Source organism: Nelumbo nucifera, chromosome 5, assembly GCF_055504915.1.
Source record: "Nelumbo nucifera cultivar China Antique chromosome 5, China Antique-T2T, whole genome shotgun sequence".
In the NCBI taxonomy this organism is placed as follows: Eukaryota; Viridiplantae; Streptophyta; class Magnoliopsida; order Proteales; family Nelumbonaceae; genus Nelumbo; species Nelumbo nucifera.
The window spans coordinates 46387893-46403471 of NC_142653.1; the positions used below are offsets into that span (position 1 = coordinate 46387893).

General features: G+C 39.4%; 1 protein-coding gene across 9 annotated transcripts in view; it reads left to right on the top strand.

Moving 5' to 3' along the window:
• Positions 1-7053: 7053 nt before the first annotated feature.
• Positions 7054-15579, top strand: part of LOC104589326 (partner of Y14 and mago-like) — a 36451-nt gene continuing 27925 nt past the window's right edge. For 2 of the 9 annotated variants that reach the window (XR_016076669.1, XM_088888835.1), the window contains exons 1-2: positions 7065-7516; positions 7637-7852. Coding sequence is in view for 8 of the 9 variants with exons in the window: in XM_088888835.1 (XP_088744961.1) it covers positions 7322-7516; positions 7637-7852 (411 nt within the window). In the remaining variant the exon portion in view is untranslated. Of the gene's footprint in view, positions 7517-7611; positions 7853-15579 lie in introns of all 9 variants that reach the window. The other 7 variants (XM_088888836.1, XM_088888838.1, XM_088888837.1 and 4 more) reach the window with 7 other exon arrangements.

Genomic DNA, 15579 nt, shown 5'->3' on the forward strand with positions numbered 1-15579 from the left:
ATGAGCCATGATCCATAATATATTTTGCACCATATTTTTGTACTGAGGGGTAACAACTCGTTACAATTGTAACAAAGCCCCTTGGCACTTCTCTTTCGAACTTCTATTGGTGTTAATCACTTCACTTTTGGCATCTGAGGTTCTCCATCTAGGTTTTGGTTCGGGAATAGCTTGGGTTTTGGATTTTCACTCCTCACTGCAACCTTTCTCCTAGCCCCCATCCCTCTTCCTCCAATCGAGATAACCGAATGGCTCTAGTTAGAGTCACCAGTTCGAACGATTTTTCTCCGATTCCAATCGTGCCACAAAACAACCCACAAGGTGTTCTTTTGGTAAGCCTTTAGTTCTCGTCGAAAGCCTTTGAAAGTTTACAACATATTAAGTTACAGTCGAAGATTGTGTTAATTTAGCTCCTCTAGAGGGGCTTGTCTGTTGGTTCTTTTCGATGGAGTGAGGCTACTTATCCTGTTGAATAGCTCCTCCAGTGGTTGGTCGATGCGCTCTTGGTGATGCTTTGTTTCGACCATTTGCTTCTCCAATCTTTCCATGTTTCCACTTGAGATTTGGTGCTCTAATACTGGATTAGTGTCGCTTTCCTCCCGCCAATGAGAAGAGGCATGAGTCCATCCTTGAGCTCTAGTGGCATTGCTCACTGCTTCATAGGAAGAGAGACAAGTTTAGGGATCGACTATTTCATTCATGCTCAGAGAAAGAAGAAGAGAAGGATATATAAGTTGGGTTGTTATAACAACCTGCCATTCTCGTATGGAATAATCTCCTTACCCCCATGATTCTGATTTCCCCAACCTGCAGGTAGTGTGAGATTTATTCACGTGCGTGGCTTGCATGGGCCTCGTCTAGGTGTGTATTCAATAAACTCAGCCCGTCTGCCACTAGCTTCACAAAGGTAGGCTAGGTTGTGGTGTCCAGTGGGATGTATATCAAAATCTTCAGGCTTCAAGAATCTCTTCACGTCTTTGTATGTAATTTGTATTTTTGAGTCTTTTGACTTTTGAGTTTCCATTCTTTTTGAAACTTTTGTCCCTTTCAAACTTTCAAAGGTTCAAAATATATATTGGAGTTTGACATTGGACAATTTAGATTTGGTTTTAAGTAACCCCATTATGCATTCCAACTTCCAACTTCTAATTCTGTTTGACTTCAAACTCTACAAAAAGTTAAAAGTTTGAAAATGAAAAGACCAAAAATCCCAAAATGGTTGTGAGACTAGCTCATGTGTGGGCTTGGCCATTAGGGTAATTGGGTTGGTCTTAAGCCTCAACTCTTAATGCCTATAAAGGGTTGACACGACTACATTCCCCTCTGTTTTTGTAAATTCTTCTTATAAAATCCTATTTCTAAATTTTTATGTCTTCAAAGGGTATACTAGTCATTGGTCAATCTATATGTTATAATATTATAATTTTTATCAACTTTTGTTATATTCATTTTCAAAAAGGGAAACTTTTGATATATCTATCTATCTATCTATATATATATATATATATATAACATATATTATATATTTTCCTAACCCTATATGACTATCCCTCATGATAGTGGGATTTGATCCAAGGATGGCAACAAATAGGGTATATGTGAAAATTTCCATTCCCAATATTCCAACATTTTCACTATCCCAAACCTTGTCATCACACAAGTGGGGATGTCAATTGACCACTTTTGATTTGGATCCAATCCGATCCAAACCTTATCAAATCGGATTTGGACAATCCATTATAATTATTGGATTGGGCCAATCCAAAATAAATTGGTTTATATTCTTATTGGTTTGAATTAGACCTAAACTAAATTTCCGATGATCCGATCATAAGGACAAACCTTTGTCCAATTTGAAATCAATCAAAACTGAAAACAACATAAAATCTCTTTCATGAAAGTACTTTTACAAAAGCAATTTTACGAAAACACTTTTATAAAAGCAATTTTACGAAAACATTTTTATAAAAGCACTATGAAAGTACCTTTACAGAAGTAGTTTTATAAAAGCACTTTTACAAAATCACTCTAATAAAAGCACTTCTATGAAAGCACTTTTATGAAATCACTTTTACAAAAAAACTTTTTTGGAAGTACTTTTATGAAAGTACTTTTATAGAAGTACTTTTATAAAAGCACTTTTATGAAAGCACTTTTAGAAAATCACTTTTATGAAAATACTTTTATAAAGGTACTTTTATGAAAGCACTTTTATAAAAACACTTCTAAGAAAGTACTTTTATAAAAGTCTATGGAACTACTTTTCAAAAAGTTCTTTTACAAAAGCACTTTTTTTAAGTACTTTCAATAAAGTGCTTTTGCAAAAGCACTTTTTTGAAAGTATTTTTATCAAAGTACTTTTACAAAAGTATTTTTTCAATGCTAAAAGTGCTTTTATATAATTTTTTATATTTCATTCGGTTTGGATTGGATCCAACCCAACCCATTTACATTTTAATGGTTTGGATTGGATTTGGTTTGTATTGGATCAAGGTTCAAAGTATCGATACTGGTCGATATGCCGGTAGGATGTATTGGCCAGTATTGACCCTTTTTTTTAAGTTCTACTTTTTTTTATTTTGGTTCAGAGGGGTCGATTTAAGTCCTGGCTACCCTTTGAATTAGGCCCTAACCCGATACAACCCCTATAGAGGCGTATCGGGAAGGGCTTGATATGATACGTATCGGGCGATACGTAACGGTTTTTTTATCCTTGGACTGGGTTGGGTCCAATCCATTTATAAGTGGCCTCAATGGCCTCACATTGGACTAGATTGTGTTGGACCAAATCCATCCAATTGACACCACTACACACAAGTGGAATGTGATTCCCTCTTAAGTTTAAAAGACATACAAGATATATTTATTTCTTATAGTGGCGCAAAAAGTGATGTTCTATCATCCGTTTTGTCCCAAACTTTGTTAAACCAGTTTTATTTCTTAATTCTTGTAAAACATGTAGATATATTTATTAGGGTTTGACTATGATATTAGAAGAACTTATAATCAATCAAGTAATTTCATAAAAGTGGAAATAAATCATATGTTCTTTTATTAAAATTCATGGGCTCTTTTTCGATAAATCTAGGGGGGAGTTGACTGGTCAAAACTCTTTTAGTATCATATCTTTTCGGCACACCACAACACCAAAGATTTCCTATGCTTAATAATATGTACACACTTACACATGTTTAGGTATTGGCCTATTGGGTATTGAGGTAACTTAAAGAGAAAGGACGAAACCCAAACCCATCCCAAAACCCTACACTGTTTTAATCTAAAATTGGGTATAAATAGGTACCATTAGAGTTGGGAACTTGGGATGGATCAGGTACCCAAAAATTCCCACAAAATCACTAATTCACCATCCCTAATTTGATCCAAACCACTTAAAGGCTTACACTTCAAATTGAGTTTGAAATTAAACAAATAGTCCAAATAAATATCATTTATAATCTTGTTTATAACAATAAAATTTAAAGTTATCTATAGAAAAAATAAAATTCATAGACAAGTAAATCACCTAAATCTAATGCTTGAGTTGGTCTTGAACTTGTCTAGACCAATTGAGTGTTCGGACAAATAGATGCCATTTGCAATCCAAAATCTTAATAACATTGATTTAAATCAATCGATAAAGATTAAAATTCTTAGACAAGTAATTTACCTAAAAATATTGTTCGGATTGAGCTTTAATTTGCCCAAACCAATTGAGTCTTAATTTGAATTAAGAGAAATAGATACCATTTGCTTTTTTTTTCAATCTTAAATGTTAATTACATTATTTTAAAATCCATTAAATTTAGAAATAACTACATTAATGAAATTTTAAGAATACCTATAAAAATTTAAATTTCATAAACAATAACATATCTTGAACCCGGTCAATGGTGAAAAAACCCGCCCCGACCGGGGTGGGGCAAGGCAAGGCGCCAGGGCCCCGGCGGGGGCTGGTCAGATTGCCATCCCTCACTGAGCTAACGAGGCTTGGCTTGTCAGCGCTTGGTATAGATATGGGCCCGTTTGGGAGGGCTTAACCTTTTGCTTTCTAGAAATTGCCTATATGTCACGGTCTAACACAGGCTTAGCCTTGCCTACGCTTGGTGGGCATACGTTAAGGGACACCATCATCATTTTCGCTTGTAAGATTTTTGGGAAAAGTGATGTTATCTTCAGCTAGACCACTAAAAGCTTAACGTACTTTTTGAGTAGGGGTGGTCGACCTCCTTGGGTGCCTAACCTTGGCACTCCTAGACCTTCATCCCTTGCGGGGCAGCCCTGGTTAATGGCTAGCATGGCTACCAAGGTTCCTCATGGGCACATACATGCTCATGGGGATAGTGCATGGACCGGCATTGTGCCACCGACACTCAAGGGAGGCTTGGCATGCAGGCCTGGTTCAAGCATGACCCTTCACCATGCCAGCCCCTTGCCCAAGCTGAATGAGCTATCTCGTTGGCCATAGCGCATGAGTGTGGTCTGGCCCAAGCGGTTGCCTATCATCCTTGGCACACAGGTGCCTACATCATCAGCATACAGAAGACCCATCACATCAGCGCCCAGTCGCCTCACATCATGGCCTTCCCCATTTAGCACGTAAGCGGTGCCTCCCATGGACCGGCCAGAGCCAGCCGAGTGCCCCGGCCATGCAACTTGAGGTCATGATCCAGTGCTACTGACCTTGGTGGAGCCATCTCATCGGGCAACTCCTAGCCTCGCATCACACAAAGGCTTGTCTTGGCCTGCCTAGGCCTGAATGCCACACGGGTTTCTTCCACTGCAGAACTACCCCCGTGATAGTTGGTATCAAGGCGAGCTAGCCAACTGCTGCTGCAGTTGGTATCAAAGCAGATTAGCACAGAGCCAATTGAAGCGGTCATCTCAACAAGCTGCACATCGTGGGGTGCGGTCCATAGGCACTTCCACTTGGGTACAAGCAAGCAAGCATACACATCAGGCCTGGCAAGAGGCCATTCATTCGTGGCCCCATTCCAGTGACCCCAAAAACTACACCCTTATGGGGGCAGACACATTGGTTGCTGTGCTCATGCGGGGGCAGACACATGAGCGTTTTCGTGGAAGGCATATTGTGGTGGTTTTAGTGGGGGAGTGCCATGCTTTCTCACATACATCAGTTGCTGTTCATTTTAGTGAGTTGTGGGCGGTGCGCCTACATCTTGGTTTCATGACGGATGAGCCATTGTTCTGTAGCTTTGTCTGAGGCACTACTAAGGCAGGGACAACAGCCCGAAATTGGTTGGTGTCGACGGTTGGTCAAGGAATATCACTGAAGTGATAGTTTTGCATCAGATGGGTCATTGGTTGAAGCCACAATATTGGAATGATAGGAATGTAGGTACACTGGCCGTTGGAGCATGGTGGCCCTACACCGGCAATGCATCGGAGGACATGCTCAGCTCAACACATAGGCGGAATATTCACAGCAACAACAACACATCACAAGGCGAGTGCATGTTTGACAACATCATGGGTAAAAGTTGCCACACTCACGCACATTGCGGTCAGATCTCCTTGAGGCAGCAGCACATTGGGGCCCTCTTGGAGCGAAGATGTAGCCCAAACCGGCGAGGTGAAGTGTAGTTTCGAGGGCCAACAAACCATAAGCCATGACTAGGTTTGAATAACCCGCACACGACGAGGTGAAGTCTGCAGACCAGCATGGTGAAAGGGTACACCCAGGACACACGCCAACAAACAAGAGCAAACCTATCACAACATGTTCGGTAGCACCACCGAAAAGCTACCAAGAAGACGGTCGAGCCTTGAGGTAAAGATGATACATGGGGCGGACCTCCGTGAAGCATCACACACAATTTCTTTGAGGGCTCTTCTCACACACTTTCAACGGCATAGCCATCGTGCGGTTTGAGTAATCTCAACACAGGGGGTGAAGTCTAGGCAGGCCGACATGGTGAAATGGTTCCGTTCCCATAAATGGACACCAACATAGGCAAGACCCGGGTTGGCCAGACGAGCCCAAGAACTAGCAGACAAGTGGATGGCGTGGGACATAGACGCCTATTCACAGAAGGAGCCATTGTCGAGGACGACAATGGATTTGAGTGGGGGAGCCTGCCACGGTCTGACACAAGCTTAGCCTTGCCTACGCATGGCGGGCTTATGTTAAGGGACACCATCACCATTTTCGCTTGTAAGATTTTTGGGAATAGTGATGTTATCTTCAGGCAAATCACCAAAAGCTTAACGTACTCTTTGAGGAGGGGTGGTCAACCTCCTTGGGTGCCTAACCTTGGCACTCCTAGACCTTCATCTATTGCGGGGCGGCCCTGGTTAATGGCTAGCATGGCTACCAGGGTTCCTCATGGGCGCACACATGCTCATGGGGACAGTGCATGGATCAACACTGCGCCGTTGATACTGAAGGGAGGCTTGACATGTGGGCCTAGCTCAAGCATGACCCTTCACCATGCCAGCCCCTTGGCTAAGTTGAATGAGCTATCATGTTGCCCATAGTGCATGGGTGTGTTCCAACCCAAGCGGTTGCCTATCATCCTTGGCACACAGGTGCCTACATCATCGGCATACAGGAGACCCATCACATAGGTGCCCAGTCGCCTCACATCATGGCCTTCCCCATTTAGCACGTAAGCGATGCCTCCCATGGACCGGCCAGAACCAGCTGAGTGCCTCGACCATGCGACTTGAGGTCATGATCTAGTGCTATTAACCTTGGTAGAGCCATCTCATTGGACAACTCTTAACCTCGCATCACACAAAGGCTTGTCCTGACCTGCTGCACAGGTTTCTTCCACTCCAGAACTACCCCCGTGACATATACGCCTTTTGGATGGGCCCCCTTTATAAAGCCGAGAAAGCCCCGATTTGTAAAGCTGAAAGTCCTCCCTGACGGACATTTTTATAGACATGGCAGCTTTGATAAGTGGCAGAGATTATCGTTTATTCAAATTGCCAAGTCAGCTCTCCACGTGGCAGGTAGTCAACTGTAAGAGTCTCTTACCGTCACACTTCACAGAAGTTCAACAAACAAACGAGGGCGCAAAAGCTGAAAAGCAAAGCCATGGAGGCTCTTACTGTAAGTGGCTCTCCAAGTCAGCTCTCCTTCTTTCACCCTCTGTCACTCCCCTCAAACATACTAGCACGACAAGAGCAGCAAAAATCATCAAAAACACAGGAAGAGAGAGAGAGAGAGAGAGAGAGAGAGGAAAATCAATTAATCAAAGAAACCCAAGTTCCATTTCTTCTCCTTGGTTCCGACGTTTCTTTCATTTCGAGCTCGTTGAGGGAGCCTTCGTTTTTGTGATTTCAAAGACATTCTTTAATGGCTTCCACTGGAGGAACAGAAGACGAACTACCGAAACAGCAACTGGCTCTTCTGGGAAAACCCTTAAAAGAAGGGGAGAGAATTTTGGCGCCAACGAGGAGACCAGACGGTACTTTGAGGAAAGCCATTCGGATTAGGGCAGGCTACATCCCTCAAGATGAAGTTGCAATCTACCAATCCAAAGGTGCTCTGGTAGGAGCGGAAAATTTCAACCCTTTTGGTTTCTTTGACGTTCTCTGTTTTGAGTCGGTCTTTGTCTTCGCTTATTATCGTCGGGGATTTTGCAGCCGATGGTGTTTTCTTTTGATGCAGTTTAGGAAAAGCATGGCCACGCCGGAGGTCCCGCCGGGTTATGACCCGGTTTTGGATGCTAAGCCGAAGACAAAGGCGGCTAAGCGGAATGAGAGAAAGAAGGAGAAGAAGCACCAGGTGCTTGGTTTATTTCCTTGGTGTGTGTCTCTATATATATTCTACGTTAAAGATTGTTTTTTAATCTTTTGGGATGGAAGACTTGCAACAGCCAATATGGTAACTAAGAAATGTTTATAATTCCTCATTTTTCTAGAATTCCTTAAAACTGTTAGCGTTCTTCTCATTAGAGCATGAGTTTATTAGACGGAGAGTGTTGAAGTGACAAGTCTGAAAAAATTGCTCAACATTTTATTAGATTTGTGGTAGAGGACATGGAAATAGCCAATGTGGTAACTGGGTGAAGGGCATACTTTATACTTTTAGAATGCTGGTGGATCAGAAAAGGCTAGCTTATGGGGTGGTAACTGAGTTTTAATATGGACAGTGGTTTTCATTGTAAAGTGTAAACATGTATGTGCTTATGCCTTAGCGATTCTTTTATGTGGTTCAGTTGGGCAGTCAACCAGGTGCTTGCATTGGGCCATTGGCTCGTGGTATATATGCATTTTGATTCAGTTAAGCTCGTTGCTTTGCTTCATTATGAGCTGGTTGGTAATCTTCTAAGTCCCTTGTTTGGGGTTATTATCAGTTTCTTTAATGTTGATTTATTGGTTCTGGATTCTGATCATTTTATTTTGATATAATAAAAAGAAAATTTAATAAAACAAAGAAAAAAAAAGAAAAAAGAGTATGCAATCTGTATATGGGCTTTGTGGCCCAAGCACCACCATGAAGCCCTACCAACCTCAAAAACTCGGCACCACTCAAACACTGAGATCTCATCCATTGATGCTCAACAGATATACCTTCCCTACCAACATACAACAGTAAGAAGATACAAACATTCAAAACTAATCACACAAGAAGTACAACACAGCCAAATTCTGCAACCAAAATACAAACCCTGAAAACCAAATTTTGTCTGATCCAGAAAAGAAGCCCAAATGACCATATTCCAATCCCCTAATCAGATAGTAATGGCCTTGAGACAGTTCTCTCTTCTATTTCAAGTTGAGGTCCATATACATTTTATTCTTCCCAAAGTAAGGATTAATGGGTATCTATGAGCAACTTTAGACTTTTGATTGTTTTAACTTGTGCCCTGAGACTGGTCTAAAAATTTTACTCAAGGTTTGAAGGAGACCCTTCTTTTCAATGATAGAGCACCACTGGTTATTTTGTTAATTAACCGATTCTTCATCATATTATTCCATAGTAAAGCTGACTAGTGGTTGGATTATTATCTAATGAAGAAATTACTTGTTTTACCTCTTATGTTTGGGCCATTTTCTTTTTCCTTGAATTGGAGATTTGATAACTTGATGTGCAGGTTATTCTGTAAGTATAATCAGGGGAAGAAGCAGAAGGGGTGGAGTTTGGGCTGGGGGCTGGAGCGGAGGCAGCTGTAAGAGTAGAAGGTAATGCTAAAAAGGACAAAGAAATTGGAGTTGGTGAAGAAGGGGGTGAATTCGAAGATGCAGTTGTTAGGGGCTGTTCCCAAGACGAGGTCTTAATTGGTGATCTTTGTTTGTTTAAGGAAGTGGTGATTGGAATGTTAGGTGTTGACTTGGGCTTAGGAGGAAGATCGAAGAGAAAGAAAATTCTGCTGTTGATGAGGTGGCTCCTAAGAAACCTTGTGGATCATGTAATTCCCACATTGTTCACATGACTAAAGTCTTATCACAGTTGAGGCTTGGTTTGGTTGGGGCAGATCCTACAAAGAAGTAAGGCTGTTTAATAGAAAAGGAGTGAAGTCAAGAGTCTCAACATTCAAGGTGTCTGGTGGGGTGGTGTCCCAAGTCCCCATCAGGTCAGAGACCCAGCTGGTGACCTTGTCTCAAGAGGAGAAGAAAAGGGAGGATGGGAATGAATCTCTTTTAAAAATGAACAATGTACTTTCAGAAGATAAGTTGGAGAGGGAGGGAAGGAAGTTTGGCCCTAGAGAATACCATTGATAGAGATGTGGAGGTTGGCAAGAGTCTTGGTCTGTTTTTCCAAGGTGGTGAGGCGTTTGCTAGAAGAACCTTTGAGGAGTTTGAGAGGAGAAAGAAGGAAGAGGAAAGTCATAGTGGGGGAAGGAGGAGAGATTTGGAATGAGGCTGATGAACGGCAGGAGGAAGTGTTCGAGAAGGAGGTTTAGGGGTGGCTTTTGTACTTTGATTTGGTGGAGGTCATTGGGAGTCCACACACACACACAGATATATATATATATATATATATATGTTCAGTTCAGTTAGCCAGTGTTTCTTGGAGACTAGCTTACTAGATCAAATCTTGGTAGCCTATGAAGCTTTTCATGACATAGGTACCTGAGAAGAAGGGCTTCATTTAGAAACTAGATCTAAAAACAGAAAAAAACTTATGATCTTGTGAACCAGATTTTTAAATACTTTGATGGGGAAGATAGTTATGGTAGAAGGTGTGTGAGTTGGATGGAATGTGTCTCGTCTACCCACTTCTCAACCCTAATAATAAATGGATCTCCAAGGTGTTTTTTAATGCACCAAGAAGATTAAGTCAAGGTAACTCCCAGTGCGGCTGTGTATCCTGATTGTGGAAACCTTGATCCACTTTCTGAGTGAGCTCATGAGAGAGATGTCATTAGAGAATTGGGATTACCTTAACCTGATGGCTGTGGAACCAATGATAACGCCCCACATCAGTGATAAAACATATGGGGCCCATAGAGAGAGGTTGAGTGGTTGTGGGCCCTATGTATTTTATGACTGGTCTGGAGTGTTATCATTGGTTTCACAGCCTGCTTAACAGCTATCACGTTCAGCTAATCCTATCTTGTCATTAGAGGGTCTGGGATGGGTAGGGATAGCAAGGTGGTTTCTCATTTGCATTTCACAGATAATACCATTATCCTTGTGAATTCAGGATTTAGTGGGATATGAAAAGCTTAAATACCATACTTGAGAGCATGGAGGTGTTTGGGTTAAGAGCAAGTTTCTCAGAATGTGGCTTAGTAGGGATCTACATGGAACTAGAGGTGGTAGAGGGTTGTGCTAGTGTCTTAGGATGTGAGGTAGCAGCTTTTCATTAAAATATTTGGGACTCCCAATGGTGGTGACCTTAGAGTTATTTTTTTTAGGATCCAGTTGTTAAAAAATTCCTTATAGCTTTGAAGAAAAACCACATCTCCCTAAGAGGAAAAATTCTACGAATCAACTCCAGGCTTTTCAACCTCCCTGTTTACCTTATTGTGGATGAATGGGAAAGTATAGGGGTTCAGCACTTGTTATTGAAATTTCTAAGGCTTCTCTCCTTACATGCATTCCACATTACCACCCGCAGATGAGCTTGCTTCTTCTCTTTAAGCTCTTCAATTTTGATCCTGTTAATAACTCCCTCACTGTAGTTGGATGGCATCACCTGTACTTTTCTAGTGTTAAATCTGTCAATAGTTATGTGGCATGTGCCACCAGTGGGCGCTATGGTCTTTTTATTTACTTTTATGTTATATTCTGTTGCCCTAATATATACATAAGAAAGCTGGCACTGCCAGTAAGCTTTTTGGCTCTCTAATCACTGTTTATCTCTTCCTCTCTTCTCTCTCTTCTCTTTTTTCTTCTTCCTCATTCGTTCTTCTTTTCTTCTTATTTTCTCCTAGTTTAATCAAGAAAACATGGTATCAGAATAGTCTTTGTGGGCCTGTTTATCTATTTTTTATCACTTTCTTGAGGATTTCCAGATCGATTTCAGCTGGATTTATATCAGATTGGTCTGAGAGCATTTTGTCTCTTCTTCTCCCTGTTTTTCTTGGTTGTGTGCCAAAATAAAAGTTGATTCTTTGTGGTGGCTGAATGCTGTGATTTCTTTTTTGGGTGTTTTCCAACACCTGTATGGATTATGTGATCCTCTTGTACACAGGTATGTGGGTTCTGTAGATCTGGTATGATTGGTTGTTGCTGTAACAACAGTAATAGAGCTTTTTGGTTCTGTAGATCTGGTGTGATCCTCTTGTACCCAGGTATGTGGCCTTTTTTAAGTAAATCTCTGCGATCGTAGGGCTTCGAAAACTCTGTAGCACAGTGTTTCTGGCTCCCAGTAGTGCTGGCCTGTACGGCTGTACTACCAGAATTAGTGTTTTTTGTGGATGTGTTTGTCTGTACAATGAATTCTAGTTGATACATCATGTCATCTGAAGATACAGTTACCTTGGGTGTGTCCTTTAGTCAAGGTGGACTGAATGGGAGTGTGAACATGAGCTTTCCCATGGCTGTTATTCCTCTAGATGGTCTTAATCATCTAGAGTGGTTAAAGAGAATTAGACTCTACATCATTGGAAGGGGAAAGCTAGGTTCAAGGTTTAAAATATGGAAATGTCGCTTACCAAAATATAGGACATATGTCAGAAATGTCGATGGGAAATATTGTAAAAATTAGAGACATTGTGGAAATATTATGAAATATGTGAAAATATGCAATGATATTTTGTAAAATGATAAAAGAAGCATTAATACATATTTCTAGACTATTATCTTATTCCCAACCATTATATAAAGCTAAGAAACAAAGATCAATAACAAATTAGTAAATGACGATTTACTGATTTATTATGCATTTTGATGTTTTTACAAGGTTATCTGATATTTTCTTTTCTTAATTTTAATTCTGATTTATTATAAATTCTAATATATTTATTTCACACTAGTAAGTAGAAATACATTTATTCTGATTTTTTAAATATTAAAGTTATAATACATTATGTTTTATTATAAATTTTATAAACTGATTCTCCTTTTTGTAGTATTAAGATTATGATAAATTCTGATTTCTTATAAAACTTAATGAATTTATTATTCTTTTTAATACTAAACTTATAATAAATTATGATTTAGTATAAAATTTAATAAATTTATTCTGATTTTTTATATTAAATGTAGAATATAATTTATTAAAAAATTTAATAAACATTTTCTGATTTTAATAAATATTTTAAAAAATACTAACTAGTTAATATTTGATTACTTGAAAAATATTTTATGTTTTATATTATAAAGTAATTAATTTATTCTTTTGTTTTTATATTTTGTTAATTCTTTTTTATAAATATTTTATTTGAAATATTAAATAGAAATTGTTAATGGAATAATTTATATTAATATACTTATTATAATAATATAATATATTAATGTACATTAGTTGACATCCTGTTGACATTATTGACATCTTGTTGACATAATAGGAAAAGCTGCCTTTTTTTTGGTTATTTGGAGTGATTTGGTCGACATTTCCGAAATATAGGAAATGTCGACCGAAATAATGTAACTTTTATATTACCATCCATTTTCATGTTGGTGAGCCTCGACATTGACATATGTTGGGCGACATTAGCGACATTTCACGACGTTTGAAACCATGGCTAGGATATATCAATGGAAAAATTAAAGAACCAAAATCTGTGAGTGCAGGACATGACAAATGGGACCAAGAAAATAGTATGGTTCATACTTTTCAAGGTGCCAAGGCGAGGCTAGGCGATAGGGGGGCGCCTTGTCGCCTAGTCGCCTAGGCGATGGATTTTTTTAAGTAAAAATCACATATCCTTGGGTAGTTCCCTAGGTTCCATAACCAACTTTCTTTAATAACTATCCATAATTTTCATAAGAAGCTTCATGTTTATGTCTAGAAAATCAACATATTTATGAGAAGAAAAAGAAGAAAGGAAGAAAATTCAAAAAATATAGAGGCTGAACCCCTATTTTTGTTATAGGAAAAGAAGAGAAGAAAAGGTTGAAGAAGAAGAAGAAGATGTGGAAAAAGAACTGTGTTGATTAGACAAAATCTTAAGTTCTTCCCTTACTTATTGGTTCAGACTTTGAAGTCATTGACAGTATGTTTGGTTTGAAGGAAAAAGTAGGGAAAGGAAAGGAAAGGTAGGGAAACCTTTACAGATCTTGTATGGGTTTCCCTACCTTTCCCTACTTTTTCCTTCAAACCAAACACAACCTGAGGGTTCAATACAGCAGCTAGCAATGTTTGTGTTGATTAGTTTATAAACACAATATGCAAAACTGTTTATTTTATAAACACAGTAGCAATATTTTTCTTTAATAATGTTTATCTTATAATTATAATCTCAAAACAATAACAGTATAAAAAGTATTTTATTACATAGTATGCAAAACTCCTTGGCGACTAGGCGAGGCGAGTCTCCAAGGGCGCCTTGTCGCCTAGGCATTGCCTTGACAACTATGGTATGGTGATGTCATGGCTGGTTGTATCTATGCTACCATAGGTGAGAAAAAACTTTATGTGGGCTGATATAACTATTGAAATTTGGGAACAAGCAAAATCCACTTATTTATAATAAAGGCACTATGCAAAATTCCATCAGTTGCAAGCTGCATCCACATGTAAACAGGGGGAGAGAAGTCTCTTAGTGTACTACTTAGACTGACTTCAATCTAGAAGGAGTTAGATCATTATCAAAACATGAATTGAAAATATGATGATGATGCCAAAACCTACAAAACCCTAGCTTCTCAAGTCTCAACAGAGGGTGTTTGCTTTCCTTTTAGGGTTGAATCCTATGTATCAATCTATTTGCGTGCAGATCTTAGGAAGTAAAGATCTCAGAAGAAAAACAATCCTCTAAAACTAACGGACTAAAAGATGATAGAGAACAACAGAAGAGAGAAGCAAGAGAAGAAGATGGCGACAAATAGGGTTCAAAGGAAGATTTCGAAATGTAATCCTCTCTTACATCCTGATTCCTTTTCATTAAACTTAGTTTACAGTAATTACAGAGAGGCCCTTAACTGGGCGATTAATCTTAAGTAAACATAACATAAGTAAGGCCCATTTTGAGGCCCATTAACAACATAGAACATAAACAAAAGGATAAGTAAACAGTCTACGGGCCATTTGGCCCATTCTCTCTACACTCCCCCTCAAGCTAAGCATAGATGTCAATCATGCCAAGCTTGCCAGTATTATGCTGAAGTTTGGCCTTGGGGATTTCCTTGGTAAGGATGTCAGCTAACTGTTCTTTAGAAGAAATAAACGACAGCCAAACTTCTCCAGAAGCTACTCTTTCTCGGATAAAATGTCTGTCAACTTCAATATGTTTAGTCCTATCATGTTGCACTTGATTGTGAGCCATGTTGATGGCAGCTTGATTATCACAATGTAACATTAATGGCTTATCATAGTCAACACCCAGTTCCTCCATCAAGGATCAAAGCCAAAGTAACTCAGAAACTCCATGAGCCTTGACAATGTACTCTGCCTCTGCTGAGGATTTGGCAACAACTGATTGTTTCTTGCTTCTCCAAGAAACAATATTACCTGCCACCATGCTACAATACCTAGAAGTTGACCTTCTATCATCAATGTTTTTGGCCCAATCAACATCTGTGTAAGCCTCCAGTTTCATATGACCATGCTTAGCAAATAGAATTCATTTTCCAGGAGAACCTTTTAAATAACACACAATTCGTTCTGCTGCTGCCATATGAGTGTCCTTGGGAGCATGCATGAACTGACTAATGCAGCTGATAGCATATGCAATATTTGATTGAGTCATGCAAAGATAGAGCATTTTCCCAAGTAACCTCTGAAAAACTCCCTTATCCTTCAACAGTTCTCCATCTGAGGTAGAAAGTTTGTGACTCATATCAATAGGAGTAGCCACTGGTTTTGCACCCATTTTGCCTATTTCAGTGAGCAAATCAAGCACATACTTTCATTGAGAGATAAAGATCCCATCCTCAGACCGAGCTACTTCTATGCCAAGGAAGTACCTCAATTCCCCCAGATCTTTGATCTCAAACTCTGTATGAAGAAAAGATTTAAGATCATTAATCCCTGTTAGATCAGTACCAGTCACAATT